At 60.9% G+C, this 20,000-nt stretch overlaps 1 protein-coding gene across 1 annotated transcript in view; it reads left to right on the forward strand.

Moving 5' to 3' along the window:
- GRIPAP1 (GRIP1 associated protein 1) overlaps positions 1 to 20,000 on the forward strand; it is a gene marked incomplete at its 5' end in the record, with an annotated part of 71,347 nt that overhangs the window by 46,735 nt on the left and 4,612 nt on the right. The window contains 4 exons of the mRNA XM_075579510.1: positions 7,798 to 7,897; positions 18,030 to 18,160; positions 18,902 to 19,024; positions 19,186 to 19,400. Of these exons, the coding sequence (XP_075435625.1) occupies positions 7,798 to 7,897; positions 18,030 to 18,160; positions 18,902 to 19,024; positions 19,186 to 19,400 (569 nt within the window). The remainder of the gene's footprint in view (positions 1 to 7,797; positions 7,898 to 18,029; positions 18,161 to 18,901; positions 19,025 to 19,185; positions 19,401 to 20,000) is intronic.

Genomic DNA, 20,000 nt, shown 5'->3' on the forward strand with positions numbered 1-20,000 from the left:
ACAGAGGAGGGTATAGTGAGATATTAGGGTGAGATGTAATGAGGGGCAGAGGAGGGTATAGTGAGATATTAGGGTGAGATGTAAGGAGGGTATAGTGAGATATTAGGGTGAGATGTAATGAGGGGCAGAGGAGGGTATAGTGAGATATTAGGGTGAGATGTAAGGAGGGTATAGTGAGATATTAGGGTGAGATGTAAGGAGGGACAGAGGGGGGTATAGTGAGATATTAGTGTGAGATGTAAGGAGGGGCAGAGGGGGGTATAGTGAGAGATTAGGGGGAGATGTAAGGAGGGACAGAGGAGTGTATAGTGAGATATTAGGGGGAGATGTAATGAGGGTCAGAGGAGGGTATAGTGAGATATTAGGGTGAGATGTAAGGAGGGTATAGTGAGATATTAGGGTGAGATGTAAGGATGGGCAGAGGAGGGTATAGTGAGATATTAGGGGGAGATGTAAGGATGGGCAGAGGAGGGTATAGTGAGATATTAAGGTGAGATGTAAGGAGGGGCAGAGGAGAGTATAGTGAGATATTGGGGTGAGATGTAAGGAGGGGCAGAGGAAGGTATAGTGAGATATTAGGGTGAGATGTAAGGAGGGTATAGTGAGATATTAGGGTGAGATGTAAGGAGGGGCAGAGGAGTGTATAGTGAGATATTAGGGTGAGATGTAAGGAGGGGCAGAGGGGGGTATAGTGAGATATTAGGGTGAGATGTAAGGAGGGGCAGAGGAGGGTATAGTGAGATATTAGGGTGAGATGTAAGGAGGGGCAGAGGAGGGTATAGTGAGATATTAGGGTGAGATGTAAGGAGGGGCAGAGGAGGGTACAGTGAGATATTAGGGTGAGATGTAAGGAGGGGCAGAGGAGTGTATAGTGAGAAATTAGGGTGAGATGTAAGGAGGGGCAGAGGAGGGTATAGTGAGATATTAGGGTGAGATGTAAGGAGGGGCAGAGGATGGTATAGTGAGATATTAGGGTGAGATGTAAGGAGGGGCAGAGGGGGATATAGTGAGATATTAGGGGGAGATGTAAGGAGGGGCAGAGGCGTATATAGTGAGATATTAGGGTGAGATGTAAGGAGGGGCAGAGGAGAGTATAATGAGATATTAGGGTGAGATGTAAGGAGGGGCAGAGGAGGGTATAGTGAGATATTAGGGTGAGATGTAAGGAGGGGCAGAGGAGGGTATAGTGAGATATTAGGGTGAGATGTAAGGAGGGGCAGAGGAGGGTATTGTGAGATATTAGGGGGAGATGTAAGGAGGGGCAGAGGGGGGTATAGTGAGATATTAGGGTGAGATATAAGGAGGGGCAGAGGAGGGTATAGTGAGATATTAGGGTGAGATGTAAGGAGGGGCAGAGGAGGGTATAGTGAGATATTAGGGTGAGATGTAAGGAGGGGGAGGGTATAGTGCGATATTAGGGAGAGATGTAAGGAGGGGCAGAGGAGGGTATAGTGAGATATTAGGGTGAGATGTAAGGAGGGGCAGAGGGGGATATAGTGAGATATTAGGGTGAGATGTAAGGAGGGGCAGAGGAGGGTATAGTGAGATATTAGGGTGAGATGTAAGGAGGGGCAGAGGAGGGTATAGTGAGATATTAGGGTGAGATGTAAGGAGGGGGAGGGTATAGTGCGATATTAGGGAGAGATGTAAGGAGGGGCAGAGGAGGGTATAGTGAGATATTAGGGTGAGATGTAAGGAGGGGCAGAGGGGGATATAGTGAGATATTAGGGTGAGATGTAAGGAGGGGCAGAGGAGGGTATAGTGAGATATTAGGGTGAGATGTAAGGAGGGGCAGAGGAGGGTATAGTGAGATATTAGGGTGAGATGTAAGGAGGGGCAGAGGAGTATATAGTGAGATATTAGGGTGAGATGTAAGGAGGGGCAGAGGAGTATATAGTGAGATATTAGGGTGAGATGTAAGGAGGGGCAGCGGAGGGTATAGTGAGATATTAGGGAGAGATGTAAGGAGGGGCAGAGGAGTATATAGTGAGATATTAGGGTGAGATGTAAGGAGGGGCAGAGGAGGGGGGTATAGTGAGATATTAGTGTGAGATGTAAGGAGGGGCAGAGGAGGGTATAGTGAGATATTAGGGGGAGATGTAAGGAGGGGCAGAGGAGGGTATAGTGAGATATTAGGGTGAGATGTAAGATGGGGCAGAGGGGGGTATAGTGAGATATTAGGGTGAGATGTGAGGAGGGGCAGAGGGGGGTATAGTGAGATATTAGGGTGAGATGTAAGGAGGGACAGAGGGGGGTATAGTGAGATATTAGTGTGAGATGTAAGGAGGGGCAGAGGAGGGTATAGTGAGATATTAGGGGGAGATGTAAGGAGGGGCAGAGGAGGGTATAGTGAGATATTAGGGTGAGATGTAAGATGGGGCAGAGGGGGGTATAGTGAGATATTAGGGTGAGATGTGAGGAGGGGCAGAGGGGGGTATAGTGAGATATTAGGGTGAGATGTAAGGAGGGGCAGTGGGGGTATAGTGAGATATTAGGGTGAGATGTAAGGAGGGGCAGAGGGTATAGTGAGATATTAGGGTGAGATGTAAGGAGGGGCAGAGGGGGGTGACGCGTACCTCTCACCCCCTCCTTATACACAGAACCCCTCCTAATACACAGACATCAGGGACACATTCCACTCACCCCCTCCTAATACACAGACAGAGACATGTACCCCTCACCCCCTCCTAATACACAGACAGAGACACGTACCCCTCACCCCCTCCTAATACACAGACAGAGACACGTACCCCTCACCCCCTCCTAATACACAGACAGAGACACGTACCCCTCACCCCCTCCTAATACACAGACAGAGACACGTACCCCTCACCCCCTCCTAATACACAGACAGAGACACGTACCCCTCACCCCCTCCTAATACACAGACAGAGACACGTACCCCTCACCCCCTCCTAATACACAGACAGAGACACGTACCCCTCACCCCCTCCTAATACACAGACAGAGACACGTACCCCTCACCCCCTCCTAATACACAGACAGAGACACGTACCCCTCACCCCCTCCTAATACACAGACAGAGACACGTACCCCTCACCCCCTCCTAATACACAGACAGAGACACGTACCCCTCACCCCCTCCTAATACACAGACAGAGACACGTACCCCTCACCCCCTCCTAATACACAGACAGAGACACGTACCCCTCACCCCCTCCTAATACACAGACAGAGACACGTACCCCTCACCCCCTCCTAATACACAGACAGAGACACGTACCCCTCACCCCCTCCTAATACACAGACAGAGACACGTACCCCTCACCCCCTCCTAATACACAGACAGAGACACGTACCCCTCACCCCCTCCTAATACACAGACAGAGACACGTACCCCTCACCCCCTCCTAATACACAGACAGAGACACGTACCCCTCACCCCCTCCTAATACACAGACAGAGACACGTACCCCTCACCCCCTCCTAATACACAGACAGAGACACGTACCCCTCACCCCCTCCTAATACACAGACAGAGACACGTACCCCTCACCCCCTCCTAATACACAGACAGAGACACGTACCCCTCACCCCCTCCTAATACACAGACAGAGACACGTACCCCTCACCCCCTCCTAATACACAGACAGAGACACGTACCCCTCACCCCCTCCTAATACACAGACAGAGACACGTACCCCTCACCCCCTCCTAATACACAGACAGAGACACGTACCCCTCACCCCCTCCTAATACACAGACAGAGACACGTACCCCTCACCCCCTCCTAATACACAGACAGAGACACGTACCCCTCACCCCCTCCTAATACACAGACAGAGACACGTACCCCTCACCCCCTCCTAATACACAGACAGAGACACGTACCCCTCACCCCCTCCTAATACACAGACAGAGACACGTACCCCTCACCCCCTCCTAATACACAGACAGAGACACGTACCCCTCACCCCCTCCTAATACACAGACAGAGACACGTACCCCTCACCCCCTCCTAATACACAGACAGAGACACGTACCCCTCACCCCCTCCTAATACACAGACAGAGACACGTACCCCTCACCCCCTCCTAATACACAGACAGAGACACGTACCCCTCACCCCCTCCTAATACACAGACAGAGACACGTACCCCTCACCCCCTCCTAATACACAGACAGAGACACGTACCCCTCACCCCCTCCTAATACACAGACAGAGACACGTACCCCTCACCCCCTCCTAATGCACAGACAGAGACACGTACCCCTCACCCCCTCCTAATGCACAGACAGAGACACGTACCCCTCACCCCCTCCTAATGCACAGACAGAGACACGTACCCCTCACCCCCTCCTAATGCACAGACAGAGACACGTACCCCTCACCCCCTCCTAATGCACAGACAGAGACACGTACCCCTCACCCCCTCCTAATACACAGACAGAGACACGTACCCCTCACCCCCTCCTAATACACAGACAGAGACACGTACCCCTCACCCCCTCCTAATACACAGACAGAGACACGTACCCCTCACCCCCTCCTAATACACAGACAGAGACACGTACCCCTCACCCCCTCCTAATACACAGACAGAGACACGTACCCCTCACCCCCTCCTAATACACAGACAGAGACACGTACCCCTCACCCCCTCCTAATACACAGACAGAGACACGTACCCCTCACCCCCTCCTAATACACAGACAGAGACACGTACCCCTCACCCCCTCCTAATACACAGACAGAGACACGTACCCCTCACCCCCTCCTAATACACAGACAGAGACACGTACCCCTCACCCCCTCCTAATACACAGACAGAGACACGTACCCCTCACCCCCTCCTAATACACAGACAGAGACACGTACCCCTCACCCCCTCCTAATACACAGACAGAGACACGTACCCCTCACCCCCTCCTAATACACAGACAGAGACACGTACCCCTCACCCCCTCCTAATACACAGACAGAGACACGTACCCCTCACCCCCTCCTAATACACAGACAGAGACACGTACCCCTCACCCCCTCCTAATACACAGACAGAGACACGTACCCCTCACCCCCTCCTAATACACAGACAGAGACACGTACCCCTCACCCCCTCCTAATACACAGACAGAGACACGTACCCCTCACCCCCTCCTAATACACAGACAGAGACACGTACCCCTCACCCCCTCCTAATACACAGACAGAGACACGTACCCCTCACCCCCTCCTAATACACAGACAGAGACACGTACCCCTCACCCCCTCCTAATACACAGACAGAGACACGTACCCCTCACCCCCTCCTAATACACAGACAGAGACACGTACCCCTCACCCCCTCCTAATACACAGACAGAGACACGTACCCCTCACCCCCTCCTAATACACAGACAGAGACACGTACCCCTCACCCCCTCCTAATACACAGACAGAGACACGTACCCCTCACCCCCTCCTAATACACAGACAGAGACACGTACCCCTCACCCCCTCCTAATACACAGACAGAGACACGTACCCCTCACCCCCTCCTAATACACAGACAGAGACACGTACCCCTCACCCCCTCCTAATACACAGACAGAGACACGTACCCCTCACCCCCTCCTAATACACAGACAGAGACACGTACCCCTCACCCCCTCCTAATACACAGACAGAGACACGTACCCCTCACCCCCTCCTAATACACAGACAGAGACACGTACCCCTCACCCCCTCCTAATACACAGACAGAGACACGTACCCCTCACCCCCTCCTAATACACAGACAGAGACACGTACCCCTCACCCCCTCCTAATACACAGACAGAGACACGTACCCCTCACCCCCTCCTAATACACAGACAGAGACACGTACCCCTCACCCCCTCCTAATACACAGACAGAGACACGTACCCCTCACCCCCTCCTAATACACAGACAGAGACACGTACCCCTCACCCCCTCCTAATACACAGACAGAGACACGTACCCCTCACCCCCTCCTAATACACAGACAGAGACACGTACCCCTCACCCCCTCCTAATACACAGACAGAGACACGTACCCCTCACCCCCTCCTAATACACAGACAGAGACACGTACCCCTCACCCCCTCCTAATACACAGACAGAGACACGTACCCCTCACCCCCTCCTAATACACAGACAGAGACACGTACCCCTCACCCCCTCCTAATACACAGACAGAGACACGTACCCCTCACCCCCTCCTAATACACAGACAGAGACACGTACCCCTCACCCCCTCCTAATACACAGACAGAGACACGTACCCCTCACCCCCTCCTAATACACAGACAGAGACACGTACCCCTCACCCCCTCCTAATACACAGACAGAGACACGTACCCCTCACCCCCTCCTAATACACAGACAGAGACACGTACCCCTCACCCCCTCCTAATACACAGACAGAGACACGTACCCCTCACCCCCTCCTAATACACAGACAGAGACACGTACCCCTCACCCCCTCCTAATACACAGACAGAGACACGTACCCCTCACCCCCTCCTAATACACAGACAGAGACACGTACCCCTCACCCCCTCCTAATACACAGACAGAGACACGTACCCCTCACCCCCTCCTAATACACAGACAGAGACACGTACCCCTCACCCCCTCCTAATACACAGACAGAGACACGTACCCCTCACCCCCTCCTAATACACAGACAGAGACACGTACCCCTCACCCCCTCCTAATACACAGACAGAGACACGTACCCCTCACCCCCTCCTAATACACAGACAGAGACACGTACCCCTCACCCCCTCCTAATACACAGACAGAGACACGTACCCCTCACCCCTCCTAATACACAGACAGAGACACGTACCCCTCACCCCCTCCTAATACACAGACAGAGACACGTACCCCTCACCCCCTCCTAATACACAGACAGAGACACGTACCCCTCACCCCCTCCTAATACACAGACAGAGACACGTACCCCTCACCCCCTCCTAATGCACAGACAGAGACACGTACCCCTCACCCCCTCCTAATGCACAGACAGAGACACGTACCCCTCACCCCCTCCTAATGCACAGACAGAGACACGTACCCCTCACCCCCTCCTAATGCACAGACAGAGACACGTACCCCTCACCCCCTCCTAATGCACAGACAGAGACACGTACCCCTCACCCCCTCCTAATGCACAGACAGAGACACGTACCCCTCACCCCCTCCTAATGCACAGACAGAGACACGTACCCCTCACCCCCTCCTAATACACAGACAGAGACACGTACCCCTCACCCCCTCCTAATACACAGACAGAGACACGTACCCCTCACCCCCTCCTAATACACAGACAGAGACACGTACCCCTCACCCCCTCCTAATACACAGACAGAGACACGTACCCCTCACCCCCTCCTAATACACAGACAGAGACACGTACCCCTCACCCCCTCCTAATACACAGACAGAGACACGTACCCCTCACCCCCTCCTAATACACAGACAGAGACACGTACCCCTCACCCCCTCCTAATACACAGACAGAGACACGTACCCCTCACCCCCTCCTAATACACAGACAGAGACACGTACCCCTCACCCCCTCCTAATACACAGACAGAGACACGTACCCCTCACCCCCTCCTAATACACAGACAGAGACACGTACCCCTCACCCCCTCCTAATACACAGACAGAGACACGTACCCCTCACCCCCTCCTAATACACAGACAGAGACACGTACCCCTCACCCCCTCCTAATACACAGACAGAGACACGTACCCCTCACCCCCTCCTAATACACAGACAGAGACACGTACCCCTCACCCCGCCTGTGTATTTTCCTTCCCAGCTAAAGGATCTGAAGAGACAGCTGCAGTTGGAACGGAAGCGCGCAGACAAACTGCAGGAACGCCTGCAGGAGATCCTCACTAACAGCAAGACTCGCACAGGTGAGTGTGCAGGAACGCCTGCAGGAGATCCTCACTAACAGCAAGACTCGCACAGGTGAGTGTGCAGGAACGCCTGCAGGAGATCCTCACTAACAGCAAGACTCGCACAGGTGAGTGTGCAGGAACGCCTGCAGGAGATCCTCACTAACAGCAAGACTCGCACAGGTGAGTGTGCAGGAACGCCTGCAGGAGATCCTCACTAACAGCAAGACTCGCACAGGTGAGTGTGCAGGAACGCCTGCAGGAGATCCTCACTAACAGCAAGACTCGCACAGGTGAGTGTGCAGGAACGCCTGCAGGAGATCCTCACTAACAGCAAGACTCGCACAGGTGAGTGTGCAGGAACGCCTGCAGGAGATCCTCACTAACAGCAAGACTCGCACAGGTGAGTGTGCAGGAACGCTTGCAGGAGATCCTCACTAACAGCAAGACTCGCACAGGTGAGTGTGCAGGAACGCCTGCAGGAGATCCTCACTAACAGCAAGACTCGCACAGGTGAGTGTGCAGGAACGCCTGCAGGAGATCCTCACTAACAGCAAGACTCGCACAGGTGAGTGTGCAGGAACGCCTGCAGGAGATCCTCACTAACAGCAAGACTCGCACAGGTGAGTGTGCAGGAACGCCTGCAGGAGATCCTCACTAACAGCAAGACTCGCACAGGTGAGTGTGCAGGAACGCCTGCAGGAGATCCTCACTAACAGCAAGACTCGCACAGGTGAGTGTGCAGGACGCCGGCACGTGGGGGGACACTGCGCTGGGACACGGGCGGCTGGGCGGGGGGACACGGGCAGCTGGGCGGGGGGACACGGGCGGGGGGACACGGGCGGATGGGCGGGGGGACACTTTGATGAGCCACTTGCTTTTGTTGACTGAAAACACAAATGCAGCGAGAGACCGCTCTGTCCCACTGCACAATCCCACGTCCCACTGCACAATCCCACGTCCCACTGCACAATCCCACGTCCCACTGCACAATCCCACGTCCCACTGCACAGTCCCACGTCCCACTGCACAGTCCCACGTCCCACTGCACAATCCCACGTCCCACTGCACAGTCCCACGTCCCACTGCACAGTCCCACGTCCCACTGCACAGTCCCACGTCCCACTGCACAGTCCCACGTCCCACTGCACAGTCCCACGTCCCACTGCACAGTCCCACGTCCCACTGCACAATCCCACGTCCCACTGCACAGTCCCACGTCCCACTGCACAGTCCCACGTCCCACTGCACAATCCCACGTCCCACTGCACAGTCCCACTGCACAGTCCCACGTCCCACTGCACAGTCCCACGTCCCACTGCACAATCCCACGTCCCACTGCACAGTCCCACGTCCCACTGCACAATCCCACGTCCCACTGCACAGTCCCACGTCCCACTGCACAGTCCCACGTCCCACTGCACAGTCCCACGTCCCACTGCACAGTCCCACGTCCCACTGCACAGTCCCACGTCCCACTGCACAGTCCCACGTCCCACTGCACAGTCCCACGTCCCACTGCACAGTCCCACGTCCCACTGCACAATCCCACGTCCCACTGCACAGTCCCACGTCCCACTGCACAATCCCACGTCCCACTGCACAGTCCCACGTCCCACTGCACAGTACCACGTCCCACTGCGCAGTCCCACGTCCCATTGCGCAGTCCCACGTCCCACTGCGCAGTCCCACGTCCCACTGCGCAGTCCCACGTCCCACTGCACAGTCCCACGTCCCACTGCACAGTCCCACGTCCCACTGCACAGTCCCACGTCCCACTGCACAGTCCCACGTCCCACTGCACAGTCCCACGTCCCACTGCACAGTCCCACGTCCACGCCACGCAGGCCGTTTACAGGGGCAATTCCAACTAGAACCGACATGTTTAATTGGTCTCACCTGGGTAATTAATAGCTGACACCTCTAAGTATGTGTCATTTATTTGTTACAGTCAGACCTGGCAGGGATTTCCTGTGTGATGTCACTGTGTGATGTCACTGTGTGATGTCACTGTGTGATGTCACTGTGTGTGGCTCCCTCCCCAACTTCTGTTATCTTTATTGGTTCTCTGATTAGGACATTGGGGGGGAGGGGGGGATATGGGGCAAGAAAGCACTTGATTGACAAACCCTCCCCCATTCGGAGCCCCTAAGAGATGCGTGAGGTTGCTGGCGTGGGACAGCGCCTTTGCGTTGCTCCCTGATTTCCCAGCGCTCTCTCCCTGTGGCGGGGCGTGCCGGGCGTGGCGGGGCGTGCCGGGCGTCTCATGCACACCCTGCAGCGCTGTAGGGGTTTGTGGAGTCCGTGGGCCAGATCCGTTACTCATGGCAAAGCGTGGCCTGGGACTCGGGGGGTTAATGGAAGGGCTCACGTGAATAGGATCCCCCTTCTGTATGAAAACGCACACAGCGGGTTCCCGCCGCCGCCGCAGTAGTGCCAGGGTTCCCGCCGCCGCAGTGCCAGGGTTCCCGCCGCCGCAGTGCCAGGGTTCCCGCCGCCGCAGTGCCAGGGTTCCCGCCGCCGCCGCAGTGCCAGGGTTCCCTTCGCCGCAGTGCCAGGGTTCCAGCCGCCGCAGTGCCAGGGTTCCCGCCGCCGCCGCAGTGCCAGGGTTCCAGCCGCCGCAGCGCCAGGGTTCCAGCCGCCGCAGTGCCAGGGTTCCCGCCGCCGCCGCAGCGCCAGGGTTCCAGCCGCCGCCGCAGTGCCAGGGTTCCCGCCGCCGCCGCAGCGCCAGGGTTCCCGCCGCCGCGGTACCAGGGTTCCAGTTGCCGCAGTGCCAGGGTTCCCGCCGCCGCGGTGCCAGGGTTCCCGCCGCCGCAGTGCCAGGGTTCCAGTTGCCGCAGCGCCAGGGTTCCCGTTGCCGCAGTGCCAGGGTTCCCGCCGCCGCGGTACCAGGGTTCCAGCCGCCGCAGTGCCAGGGTTCCCGCCGCCGCAGTGCCAGGGTTCCAGTTGCCGCAGTGCCAGGGTTCCCGTTGCCGCAGTGCCAGGGTTCCCGCCGCCGCAGTGCCAGGGTTCCCGCCGCCGCCGCAGTGCCAGGGTTCCAGCCGCCGCAGCGCCAGGGTTCCAGCCGCCGCAGTGCCAGGGTTCCCGCCGCCGCCGCAGCGCCAGGGTTCCCACCGCCGCAGTGCCAAGGTTCCCGCCGCCGCCGCAGTGCCAGGGTTCCCGCCGCCGCCGCAGCGCCAGTGTTCCCGCCGCCGCAGCGCCAGGGTTCCCGCAGCGCCAGGGTTCCCGCCGCCGCCGCAGTGCCAGGGTTCCCGCCGCCGCCGCAGTGCCAGGGTTCCCGCCGCCGCCGCAGTGCCAGGGTTCCCGCCGCCGCCGCAGCGCCAGTGTTCCCGCCGCCGCAGCGCCAGGGTTCCCGCAGCGCCAGGGTTCCCGCAGTGCCAGGGTTCCCGCCGCCGCAGCGCCAGGGTTCCCGCCGCCGCAGTGCCAGGGTTCCCGTTGCCGCAGTGCCAGGGTTCCCGCCGCCGCAGTGCCAGGGTTCCCGCCGCCGCAGTGCCAGGGTTCCCGTTGCCGCAGTGCCAGGGTTCCCGTTGCCGCAGTGCCAGTGTTCCCGTTGCCGCAGTGCCAGGGTTCCCGTTGCCGCAGTGCCAGTGTTCCCGTTGCCGCAGTGCCAGTGTTCCCGTTGCCGCAGTGCCAGGGTTCCCGTTGCCGCAGTGCCAGGGTTCCCGTTGCCGCAGTGCCAGTGTTCCCGTTGCCGCAGTGCCAGGGTTCCCGTTGCCGCAGTGCCAGTGTTCCCGCCGCCGCAGCGCCAGGGTTCCCGTTGCCGCCGCAGTGCGAGACCGGCCTGATCGGCGCATTATCGGAGCGCTCTTGCCTGGCAGAATGTCTTATTTCTCTCCTATAATAACCTGACACAGAGAGTGCCCAATATCCTCAGGAGCGGCAGACATTGGCGTCCCGCCTGTAAAGCGATCCTGCTGCAGTATAAAATGGTAACAAGTAGCAGCGCACAGTTTCCATCACCTGCATCTTATTTCACGCAGAGCGCCGATATAAGGTGTACACGCCGCGGCCGCCGGCGTGCCGGGGGACTGCTATTTATACGGCGGCTGGCACCACACAGGATCAATAAGGACCAGCTGGCGAGTTCTGCGCGGCCCAGCGCAAGTCCTCAATCAGACACTGACATTTGGTGGCCTGGAAGTACAGGGGGATACTCGGTACCACTCTCCGAGTGCCCCTTGATGCAAGCTCCCTGTGCCGTCCCATGCTGCCGGCAGCACAGGGGTTAACGCGTGAGATTTATGGCGCTCTCTGTGGGGACGGGGAGAGTGCAGCTAATGTCGGATGATGCGGTTACGAGACGAGAAAAGACTGCGTGTTCGGCAGACGCGGGCTGGAGAGGGGGGGAGAGGGGGTCCCCGCTCACAAAGCACTCTCCTCTCCGCACACTGCCCAGCTCAGCAGGCCAGTCATTAAACCTTCCAAATCCTATTAGCTCCGTCTCTCCCCCTCCCCTCGGGGAGAAGCAATCACCAGCACTCGCCGGGCAGCCTGTCCACGGGGGGGGGGGGGGGGCTGTGCGCACGGGGGGCTGCTCCTTTTCCTGTTTGTTTGGAAGATTGGGGGGGGGGGGCTGCACTGTGATGGTCCGCTGTTATCTGCACAGCAGGCTTGGTATTGGCATGGAAGCCTCCCATCTCTGTGGTGCGGGTAGGCAGGATGCGGCACGCAGGGTACGGGCGGGCAGGGCGGATGCGGGCACGCAGGGTACGGGCGGGCAGGCAGGATGCGGGCACGCAGGGTACGGGCGGGCAGGATGCGGCACGCAGGGTACGGGCGAGCAGGGTACGGGCAAGCAGGGCGGATGCGGGCACGCAGGGTACGGGCGGGCAGGCAGGATGCGGGCACGCAGGGTACGGGCAGGCAGGATGCGGGCACGCAGGGTACGGGCGGGCAGGCAGGATGCGGGCACGCAGGGTACGGGCGGGCAGGCAGGATGCGGGCACGCAGGGTACGGGCGGGCAGGCAGGATGCAGGCACGCAGGGTACGGGCGGGCAGGCAGGATGCGGGCACGCAGGGTACGGGCGGGCAGGCAGGGTACGGGCGGGCAGGCAGGATGCGGGCAGGCAGGATGCGGGCATGCAGGGTACGGGCGGGCAGGCAGGGTACGGGCACGCAGGGTACGGGCGGGCAGGCAGGATGCGGGCACGCAGGGTACGGGGGGGCAGGCAGGGTGCGGGCACGCAGGGTACGGGCGGGCAGGCAGGGTGCGGGCACGCAGGGTACGGGGGGGCAGGCAGGGTGCGGGCACGCAGGGTACGGGAGGGCACGCAGGGGGCGGGCAGGCAGGATGCGGGCACGCAGGGTACGGGCACACAGGGTACGGGCGGGCACGCAGGGTACGGGGGGGCAGGCAGGGTGCGGGCACGCAGGGTACGGGAGGGCACGCAGGGTACGGGCGGGCAGACGGTGCAGGCACGCAGGGTATGGGCGGGGGGTCGGGCAGGCAGGATGCGGGCGGACAGGCAGGGCGGATGCGGGCAGGAAGGGTACGGGCGGGCAGGCAGGATTCGGGCAGGCAGGGTACGGGCGGGCAGGCAGGGTACGGGCACGCAGGGTGTGGTTTTGCCTTGAGGAGATTATTCGTGGTCTCCATGAAGTGGTCGGGCGGCACTACCGAGGAGCCACGGGCCACGTCACATCTAGGGAACATGTAACGTCACGTGTTATCTGTGCAGATGAGCGCCACGTGACGTGTGCACTCTGCAACCTGTAATATAGTCTGAAGCACAGACTTGTAGATTGTGTTCCTTGTGTGGTAGGCTGTCAGGTTGTGTAGTTCCTTGTGTGTAAGCCTGTCAGGTTGTGTAGTTCCTTGTGTATAAGCCTGTCGGGTTGTGTAGTTCCTTGTGTATAAGCCTGTCGGGTTGTGTAGTTCCTTGTGTATAAGCCTGTCGGGTTGTGTAGTTCCTTGTGTATAAGCCTGTCGGGTTGTGTAGTTGTGTGGAAGGCGGTGGGGTGGTGTAGTTGTGTGGACGGCTGTCTGGTTGTGTAGTTGTGGACGGCTGTCTGGTTGTGTAGTTGTGTGGGGTTGTGTAGTTGTGTTACATGCCGCATGATGACTATTACTGGTGTACGTCTGTGTAGAAAAAGAGCCCGTTCCTGAATGACCTCTGCAGTCTCACAGGATAGATGTCAAAATCAGGTCTGTGTGTGTCAGTGTCAGTGTGTGTGTGTGTGTGTGTGTGTGTGTGTGTGTGTGTGTGTGTGTGTGTGTGTGTGTGTGTTTTATAACTGAAATTGGGGATTCTTGTCCCCAATACCTTTGAGTCGCTGCGCTGCACTTGCGCTGCACTTGCGCTGCACTTGCGCTGCACTTGCGCTGCACTTGCGCTGCACTTGCGCTGTACTTGCGCTTGCTGCTGGGCGGCCCCTCTCTGCACCACTACTCTAACAGCAGAAGATGGCTTCCCAGAATTCCCCCCATCACTCGCTGCCGTACCCCCGTACCCCCCCTGCCATTCCCAGAGCCTCCCCCTCCCCCGTACCCCCCTGCCATTCCCAGATCCCCCCCCCTCCCCTGTACCCCCCTGCCATTCCCAGATCCCCCCCTCCCCCGTACCCCTCCCTGCCATTCCCAGAGCCTCCCCCGTACCCCTCCCTGCCATTCCCAGAGCCTCCCCCGTACCCCCCCTGCCATTCCCAGAGCCTCCCCCTCCCCCATACCCTCCCCCTGCCATTCCCAGAGCCTCCCCCGTACCCCCCCTGCCATTCCCAGAGCCTCCCCCCGTACCCCCCCTGCCATTCCCAGAGCTTCCCCCGTACCCCCCTGCCATTCCCAGAGCCTCCCCCTCCCCCGTACCCCTCCCTGCCATTCCCAGAGCCTCCCCCGTACCCCCCCTGCCATTCCCAGAGCCTCCCCCTCCCCCATACCCTCCCCCTGCCATTCCCAGAGCCTCCCCCGTACCCCCCCTGCCATTCCCAGAGCCTCCCCCCGTACCCCCCCTGCCATTCCCAGAGCCTCCCCCTTCCCCCGTACCCCCCCTGCCATTCCCCGAGCCTCCCCCGTACCCCCCCTGCCATTCCCAGAGCCTCCCCCGTACCCCCCCTGCCATTCCCAGAGCCTCCCCCAACCCCCCCCCCCCCTGCCATTCCCAGAGCCTCCCCCCTCCCCCGTACCCCCCCCCCTGCCATTCCCAGAGCCTCCCCCCTCCCCGTACCCCCCCTGCCATTCCCAGAGCCTCCCCCCTCCCCCGTACCCCCCTGCCATTCCCAGAGCCTCCCCCGTACCCCCCCTGCCATTCCCAGAGCCTCCCCCCTCCCCCATACCCCCCTGCCATTCCCAGAGCCTCCCCCCTCCCCCGTACCCCCCCTGGTCCCACTGGAGGCATTAAGTCAATTTTCAGAGCAGCCATGAATATTTGATGCTGTGATGAGTCAGGAGGTGGGAGGCTTGTGAAGCCGGAAAGTGCTGAGCTGTGCGTTGTGTTAACACCCGACCCGCGCTCCCTGTCCCCGTCCTGCGCCGGGCGCGGCCTGTGGGGGGGAGAGGCGCTCAAACTGCGCCTCAGGTCCTGTTACACTTACCGTGCGACACGAGTGTGCACTTACTGATCTCCTGCTTATTGTAACGTCCTCCGTGTTTAATGTCCCAGCTCCCCCAGCCAGGGAACAGCTCAGCTCCCCCAGCCAGGGAACAGCTCAGCTCCCCCAGCCAGGGAACAGCTCAGCTCCCCCAGCCAGGGAACAGCCCAGCTCCCCCAGCCAGGGAACAGCCCGGCTCCCCCAGCCAGGTAACAGCTCAGCTTCCCCAGCCAGGTAACAGCTCAGCTCCCCCAGCCAGGTAACAGCCCGGCTCCCCCAGCCAGGGAACAGCTCAGCTCCCCCAGCCAGGGAACAGCTCAGCTCCCCCAGCCAGGGAACAGCTCAGCTCCCCCAGCCAGGGAACAGCTCAGCTCCCCCAGCCAGGGAACAGCTCAGCTCCCCCAGCCAGGGAACAGCCCAGCTCCCCCAGCCAGGGAACAGCCCAGCTCCCCCAGCCAGGGAACAGCCCGGCTCCCCCAGCCAGGTAACAGCTCAGCTCCCCCAGCCAGGTAACAGCCCGGCTCCCCCAGCCAGGGAGCAGCCCGGCTCCCCCAGCCAGGGAACAGCCCGGCTCCCCCAGCCAGGTAACAGCCCGGCTCCCCCAGCCAGGTAACAGCTCAGCTTCCCCAGCCAGGTAACAGCTCAGCTCCCCCAGCCAGGTAACAGCCCGGCTCCCCAGCGAGGGAACAGCCCGGCTCCCCCAGCCAGGGAAACAGCTCAGCTCCCCAGCCAGGGAACAGCTCAGCGCTCCCCCAGCCAGGGAACAGCTCAGCTCCCCCAGCCAGGGAACAGCTCAGCTCCCCCAGCCAGGAACAGCTCAGCTCCCCCAGCCAGGGAACAGCTCAGCTCCCCCAGCCAGGTAACAGCCCGGCTCCCCCAGCCAGGGAACAGCCCGGCTCCCCCAGCCAGGGAACAGCTCAGCTCCCCAGCCAGGGAACAGCCCGGCTCCCCCAGCAGGGACAGCTCAGCTCCCCCAGCAGGGAACAGCCCAGCTCCCCCAGCCAGGGAACAGCTCAGCCCCCCCCAGCCAGGGAACAGCTCAGCTCCCCCAGCCAGGTAACAGCTCAGCTCCCCCAGCCAGGGAACAGCTCAGCTCCCCCAGCCAGGGAACAGCTCAGCTCCCCCAGCCAGGAACAGCTCAGCTCCCCCAGCCAGGGAACAGCTCAGCTCCCTCAGCCAGGAACAGCTCAGCTCCCCCAGCCAGGAACAGCTCAGCTCCCCCAGCCAGGGAGCAGCCCGGCTCCCCCAGCGAGGGAACAGCCCGGCTCCCCCAGCCAGGGAACAGCTCAGCTCCCCCAGCCAGGGAACAGCCCGGCTCCCCAGCCAGGGAACAGCCCGGCTCCCCCAGCGAGGGAACAGCCGGCTCCCCCAGCCAGGGAACAGCTCAGCTCCCCCAGCCAGGGAACAGCTCAGCTCCTCAGCCAGGGAACAGCTCAGCTCCCCCAGCCAGGGAACAGCTCAGCTCCCCCAGCCAGGGAGCAGCCCGGCTCCCCCAGCCAGGAACAGCCCGGCTCCCCAGCGAGGGAACAGCCCGGCTCCCCCAGCCAGGGAACAGCTCAGCTCCCCCAGCCAGGGAACAGCTCAGCTCCCTCAGCCAGGGAACAGCTCAGCTCCCCCAGCCAGGGAACAGCTCAGCTCCCCCAGCCAGGGAGCAGCCCGGCTCCCCCAGCCAGGGAACAGCCCGGCTCCCCCAGCCAGGGAACAGCCCGGCTCCCCCAGCCAGGGAACAGCTCAGCTCCCCCAGCCAGGGAACAGCTCTGTGACCTTGGGTATAGTGCACCTTCTGGAGGACTCCTATATACAGTGCTGGGTTTAACCCTGTCCTGTCCTCTGACATTATTACTGCCGCAAAGAAATCAGTGATGCATGTGAGCAGCAGCACAGGGGTCACATGACCTGGTGTTCGGGGGTCGGGACGCGGGGTACGCACAGGGGTCGGGACGCGGCGTGCGCACAGGGGTCGGGACGCGGCGTGCGCACAGGGGTCGGGACGCGGGGTACGCACAGGGGTCGGGACGCGGGGTACGCACAGGGGTCGGGACGCGGCGTGCGCACAGGGGTCGGGACGCGGGGTACGCACAGGGGTCGGGACGCGGCGTGCGCACAGGGGTCGGGACGCGGCGTGCGCACAGGGGTCGGGACGCGGCGTGCGCACAGGGGTCGGGACGCGGGGTACGCACAGGGGTCGGGACGCGGCGTGCGCACAGGGGTCGGGACGCGGCGTGCGCACAGGGGTCGGGACGCGGCGTGCGCACGGGGCGGGACGCGGCGTGCGCACGGGGCGGGACGCGGCGTGCGCACAGGGGGTCGGGACGCGGCGTGCGCACAGGGGTCGGGACGCGGCGGTGCGCACAGGGGTCGAGACGCGGCGTGCGCACAGGGGTCGGGACGCGGCGTGCGCACAGGGGTCGGGACGCGGCGTACGCAGCGGCCTTGTGTTTAGTACTATACGGAGTACAGGATAATGAGCTGTTAGACGCAGGGACAGTAAATAGCCGGAGTTTCCCCTCTTCTGTTCATTTCTTGGCCTCGCTTACAGAGTCCACCGTTTGTATGGCACAGCTATATAGCCTGAGAGTGGCCTCTGACCCCGGCCTCTGACCCCGACCTCGCTCTTTGCTGCAGGCTTGGAAGACCTGGTATTGGCTGAGATCAGTTCCCCGAGCCGGGCACAGACAGGCGGTGACGGCAGCAGCGTTTCCTCCTTCAGCTACCGAGAGATCATGAAGGAGAGCTCGGCTCCGAGCAGCAACAAGGTGACAATCCGAGGGGACATGGCGGGGACAGGGGGGGACATGGCCGTGGCGGGGGGACACGGCGGGGGGACAGGGGGGACATGGCCGCGGCGGGGGGACATGGCGGGGGACATGGCCGCGGCGGGGGGACATGGCCGCGGCGGGGGACACGGCGTGGGACAGGGGGGACGTGGGCCGTGGCGGGGGGACGTGGCCGCGGCGGGGGGACGTGGCCGCGACGGGGGACGTGGCCGCGACGGGGGACGTGGCCGCGGCGGGGGGACGTGGCCGCGGCGGGGGGACGTGGCCGCGACGGGGGACGTGGCCGCGACGGGGGACGTGGCCGCGGCGGGGGGGCGGGGCCGCGGCGGGGGGGCGGGGCCGCGGCGGGGGACACGGCGTGGGACAGGGGGGACGTGGCCGTGGCGGGGGGACGTGGCCGCGGCGGCGGGGACATGGCCGCGGCGGGGGACACGGCGTGGGACAGGGGGGACGTGGCCGTGGCGGGGGGACGTGGCCGCGGCGGGGGGACGTGGCCGCGACGGGGGGGACGTGGCCGCGACGGGGGGACGTGGCCGCGGCGGGGGACGTGGCCGCGACGGGGGGACGTGGCCGCGACGGGGGGGGACGTGGCCGCGGCGGGGGGTCGTGGCCGCGGCGGGGGGACGTGGCCGCGGCGGGGGGGCGTGGCCGCGGCGGGGGGGCGGGGCCGCGGCGGGGGTAGGTTACCGCCTGCTCATGCTGTACGTTGCTGTGTTCCAGTCTAACACGGGGAGCCCGCAGTCCCAGCCCCGGGGGCCGGCAGAGCTGTCTGACGAGGAGGTGTCCGAGCTGTTCCAGAGGTTAGCCGAAATCCAGCAGGAGAAGTGGCTGCTGGAGGAGAAGGTGGGGACGTCACGCACACACACGCGCGCGCACATAGATGCAGCTAGTGCTGCGCGTGACACAGGTGGAGATACATGTACACAGATCTCCTGGTATCTGCACCGATGCTCGCGGTGAGCGCGACTGTCTCCTGATTGGCTGACGCCCCTTCCCCCGCGCAGGTGAAGCACCTGGAGGTGAGCAGCGCTTCCATGGCTGATGATCTGTGTAGGAAGAGCGCAATCATCGAGACTTACGTCATGGAGAGCAGGATCGGTGAGTCCAGGGTGTGTGTCACTGTTACACACTGCGGTGTGTGTCACTGTGTTACACACTGCGGTGTGTGTGTCACTGTGTTATACACTGCGGTGTGTGTGTCACTGTGTTACACACTGCGGTGTGTGTGTCACTGTGTTACACACTGCGGTGTGTGTGTCACTGTGTTACACACTGCGGTGTGTGTGTCACTGTGTTACACACTGCGGTGTGTGTGTCACTGTGTTACACACTGCGGTGTGTGTGTCACTGTGTTACACACTGCGGGGTGTGTGTCACTGTGTTACACACTGCGGTGTGTGTGTCACTGTGTTATACACTGCGGTGTGTGTGTCACTGTGTTACACACTGCGGTGTGTGTGTCACTGTGTTACACACTGCGGTGTGTGTGTCACTGTGTTACACACTGCGGTGTGTGTGTCACTGTGTTACACACTGCGGTGTGTGTGTCACTGTGTTATACACTGCGGTGTGTGTGTCACTGTTACACACTGCGGTGTGTGTCACTGTGTTACACACTGCGGTGTGTGTGTCACTGTGTTATACACTGCGGTGTGTGTGTCACTGTTACACACTGCGGTGTGTGTCACTGTGTTATACACTGCAGTGTGTGTGTCACTGTGTTACACACTGCGGTGTGTGTGTCGCTGTGTTACACACTGCGGTGTGTGTGTCGCTGTGTTACATTCTGCGGTGTGTGTGTCACTGTCTTACACTCTGC

The sequence above is a fragment of the Ascaphus truei genome, chromosome 21 (assembly GCF_040206685.1).
Source record: "Ascaphus truei isolate aAscTru1 chromosome 21, aAscTru1.hap1, whole genome shotgun sequence".
NCBI lineage: Eukaryota > Metazoa > Chordata > Amphibia > Anura > Ascaphidae > Ascaphus > Ascaphus truei.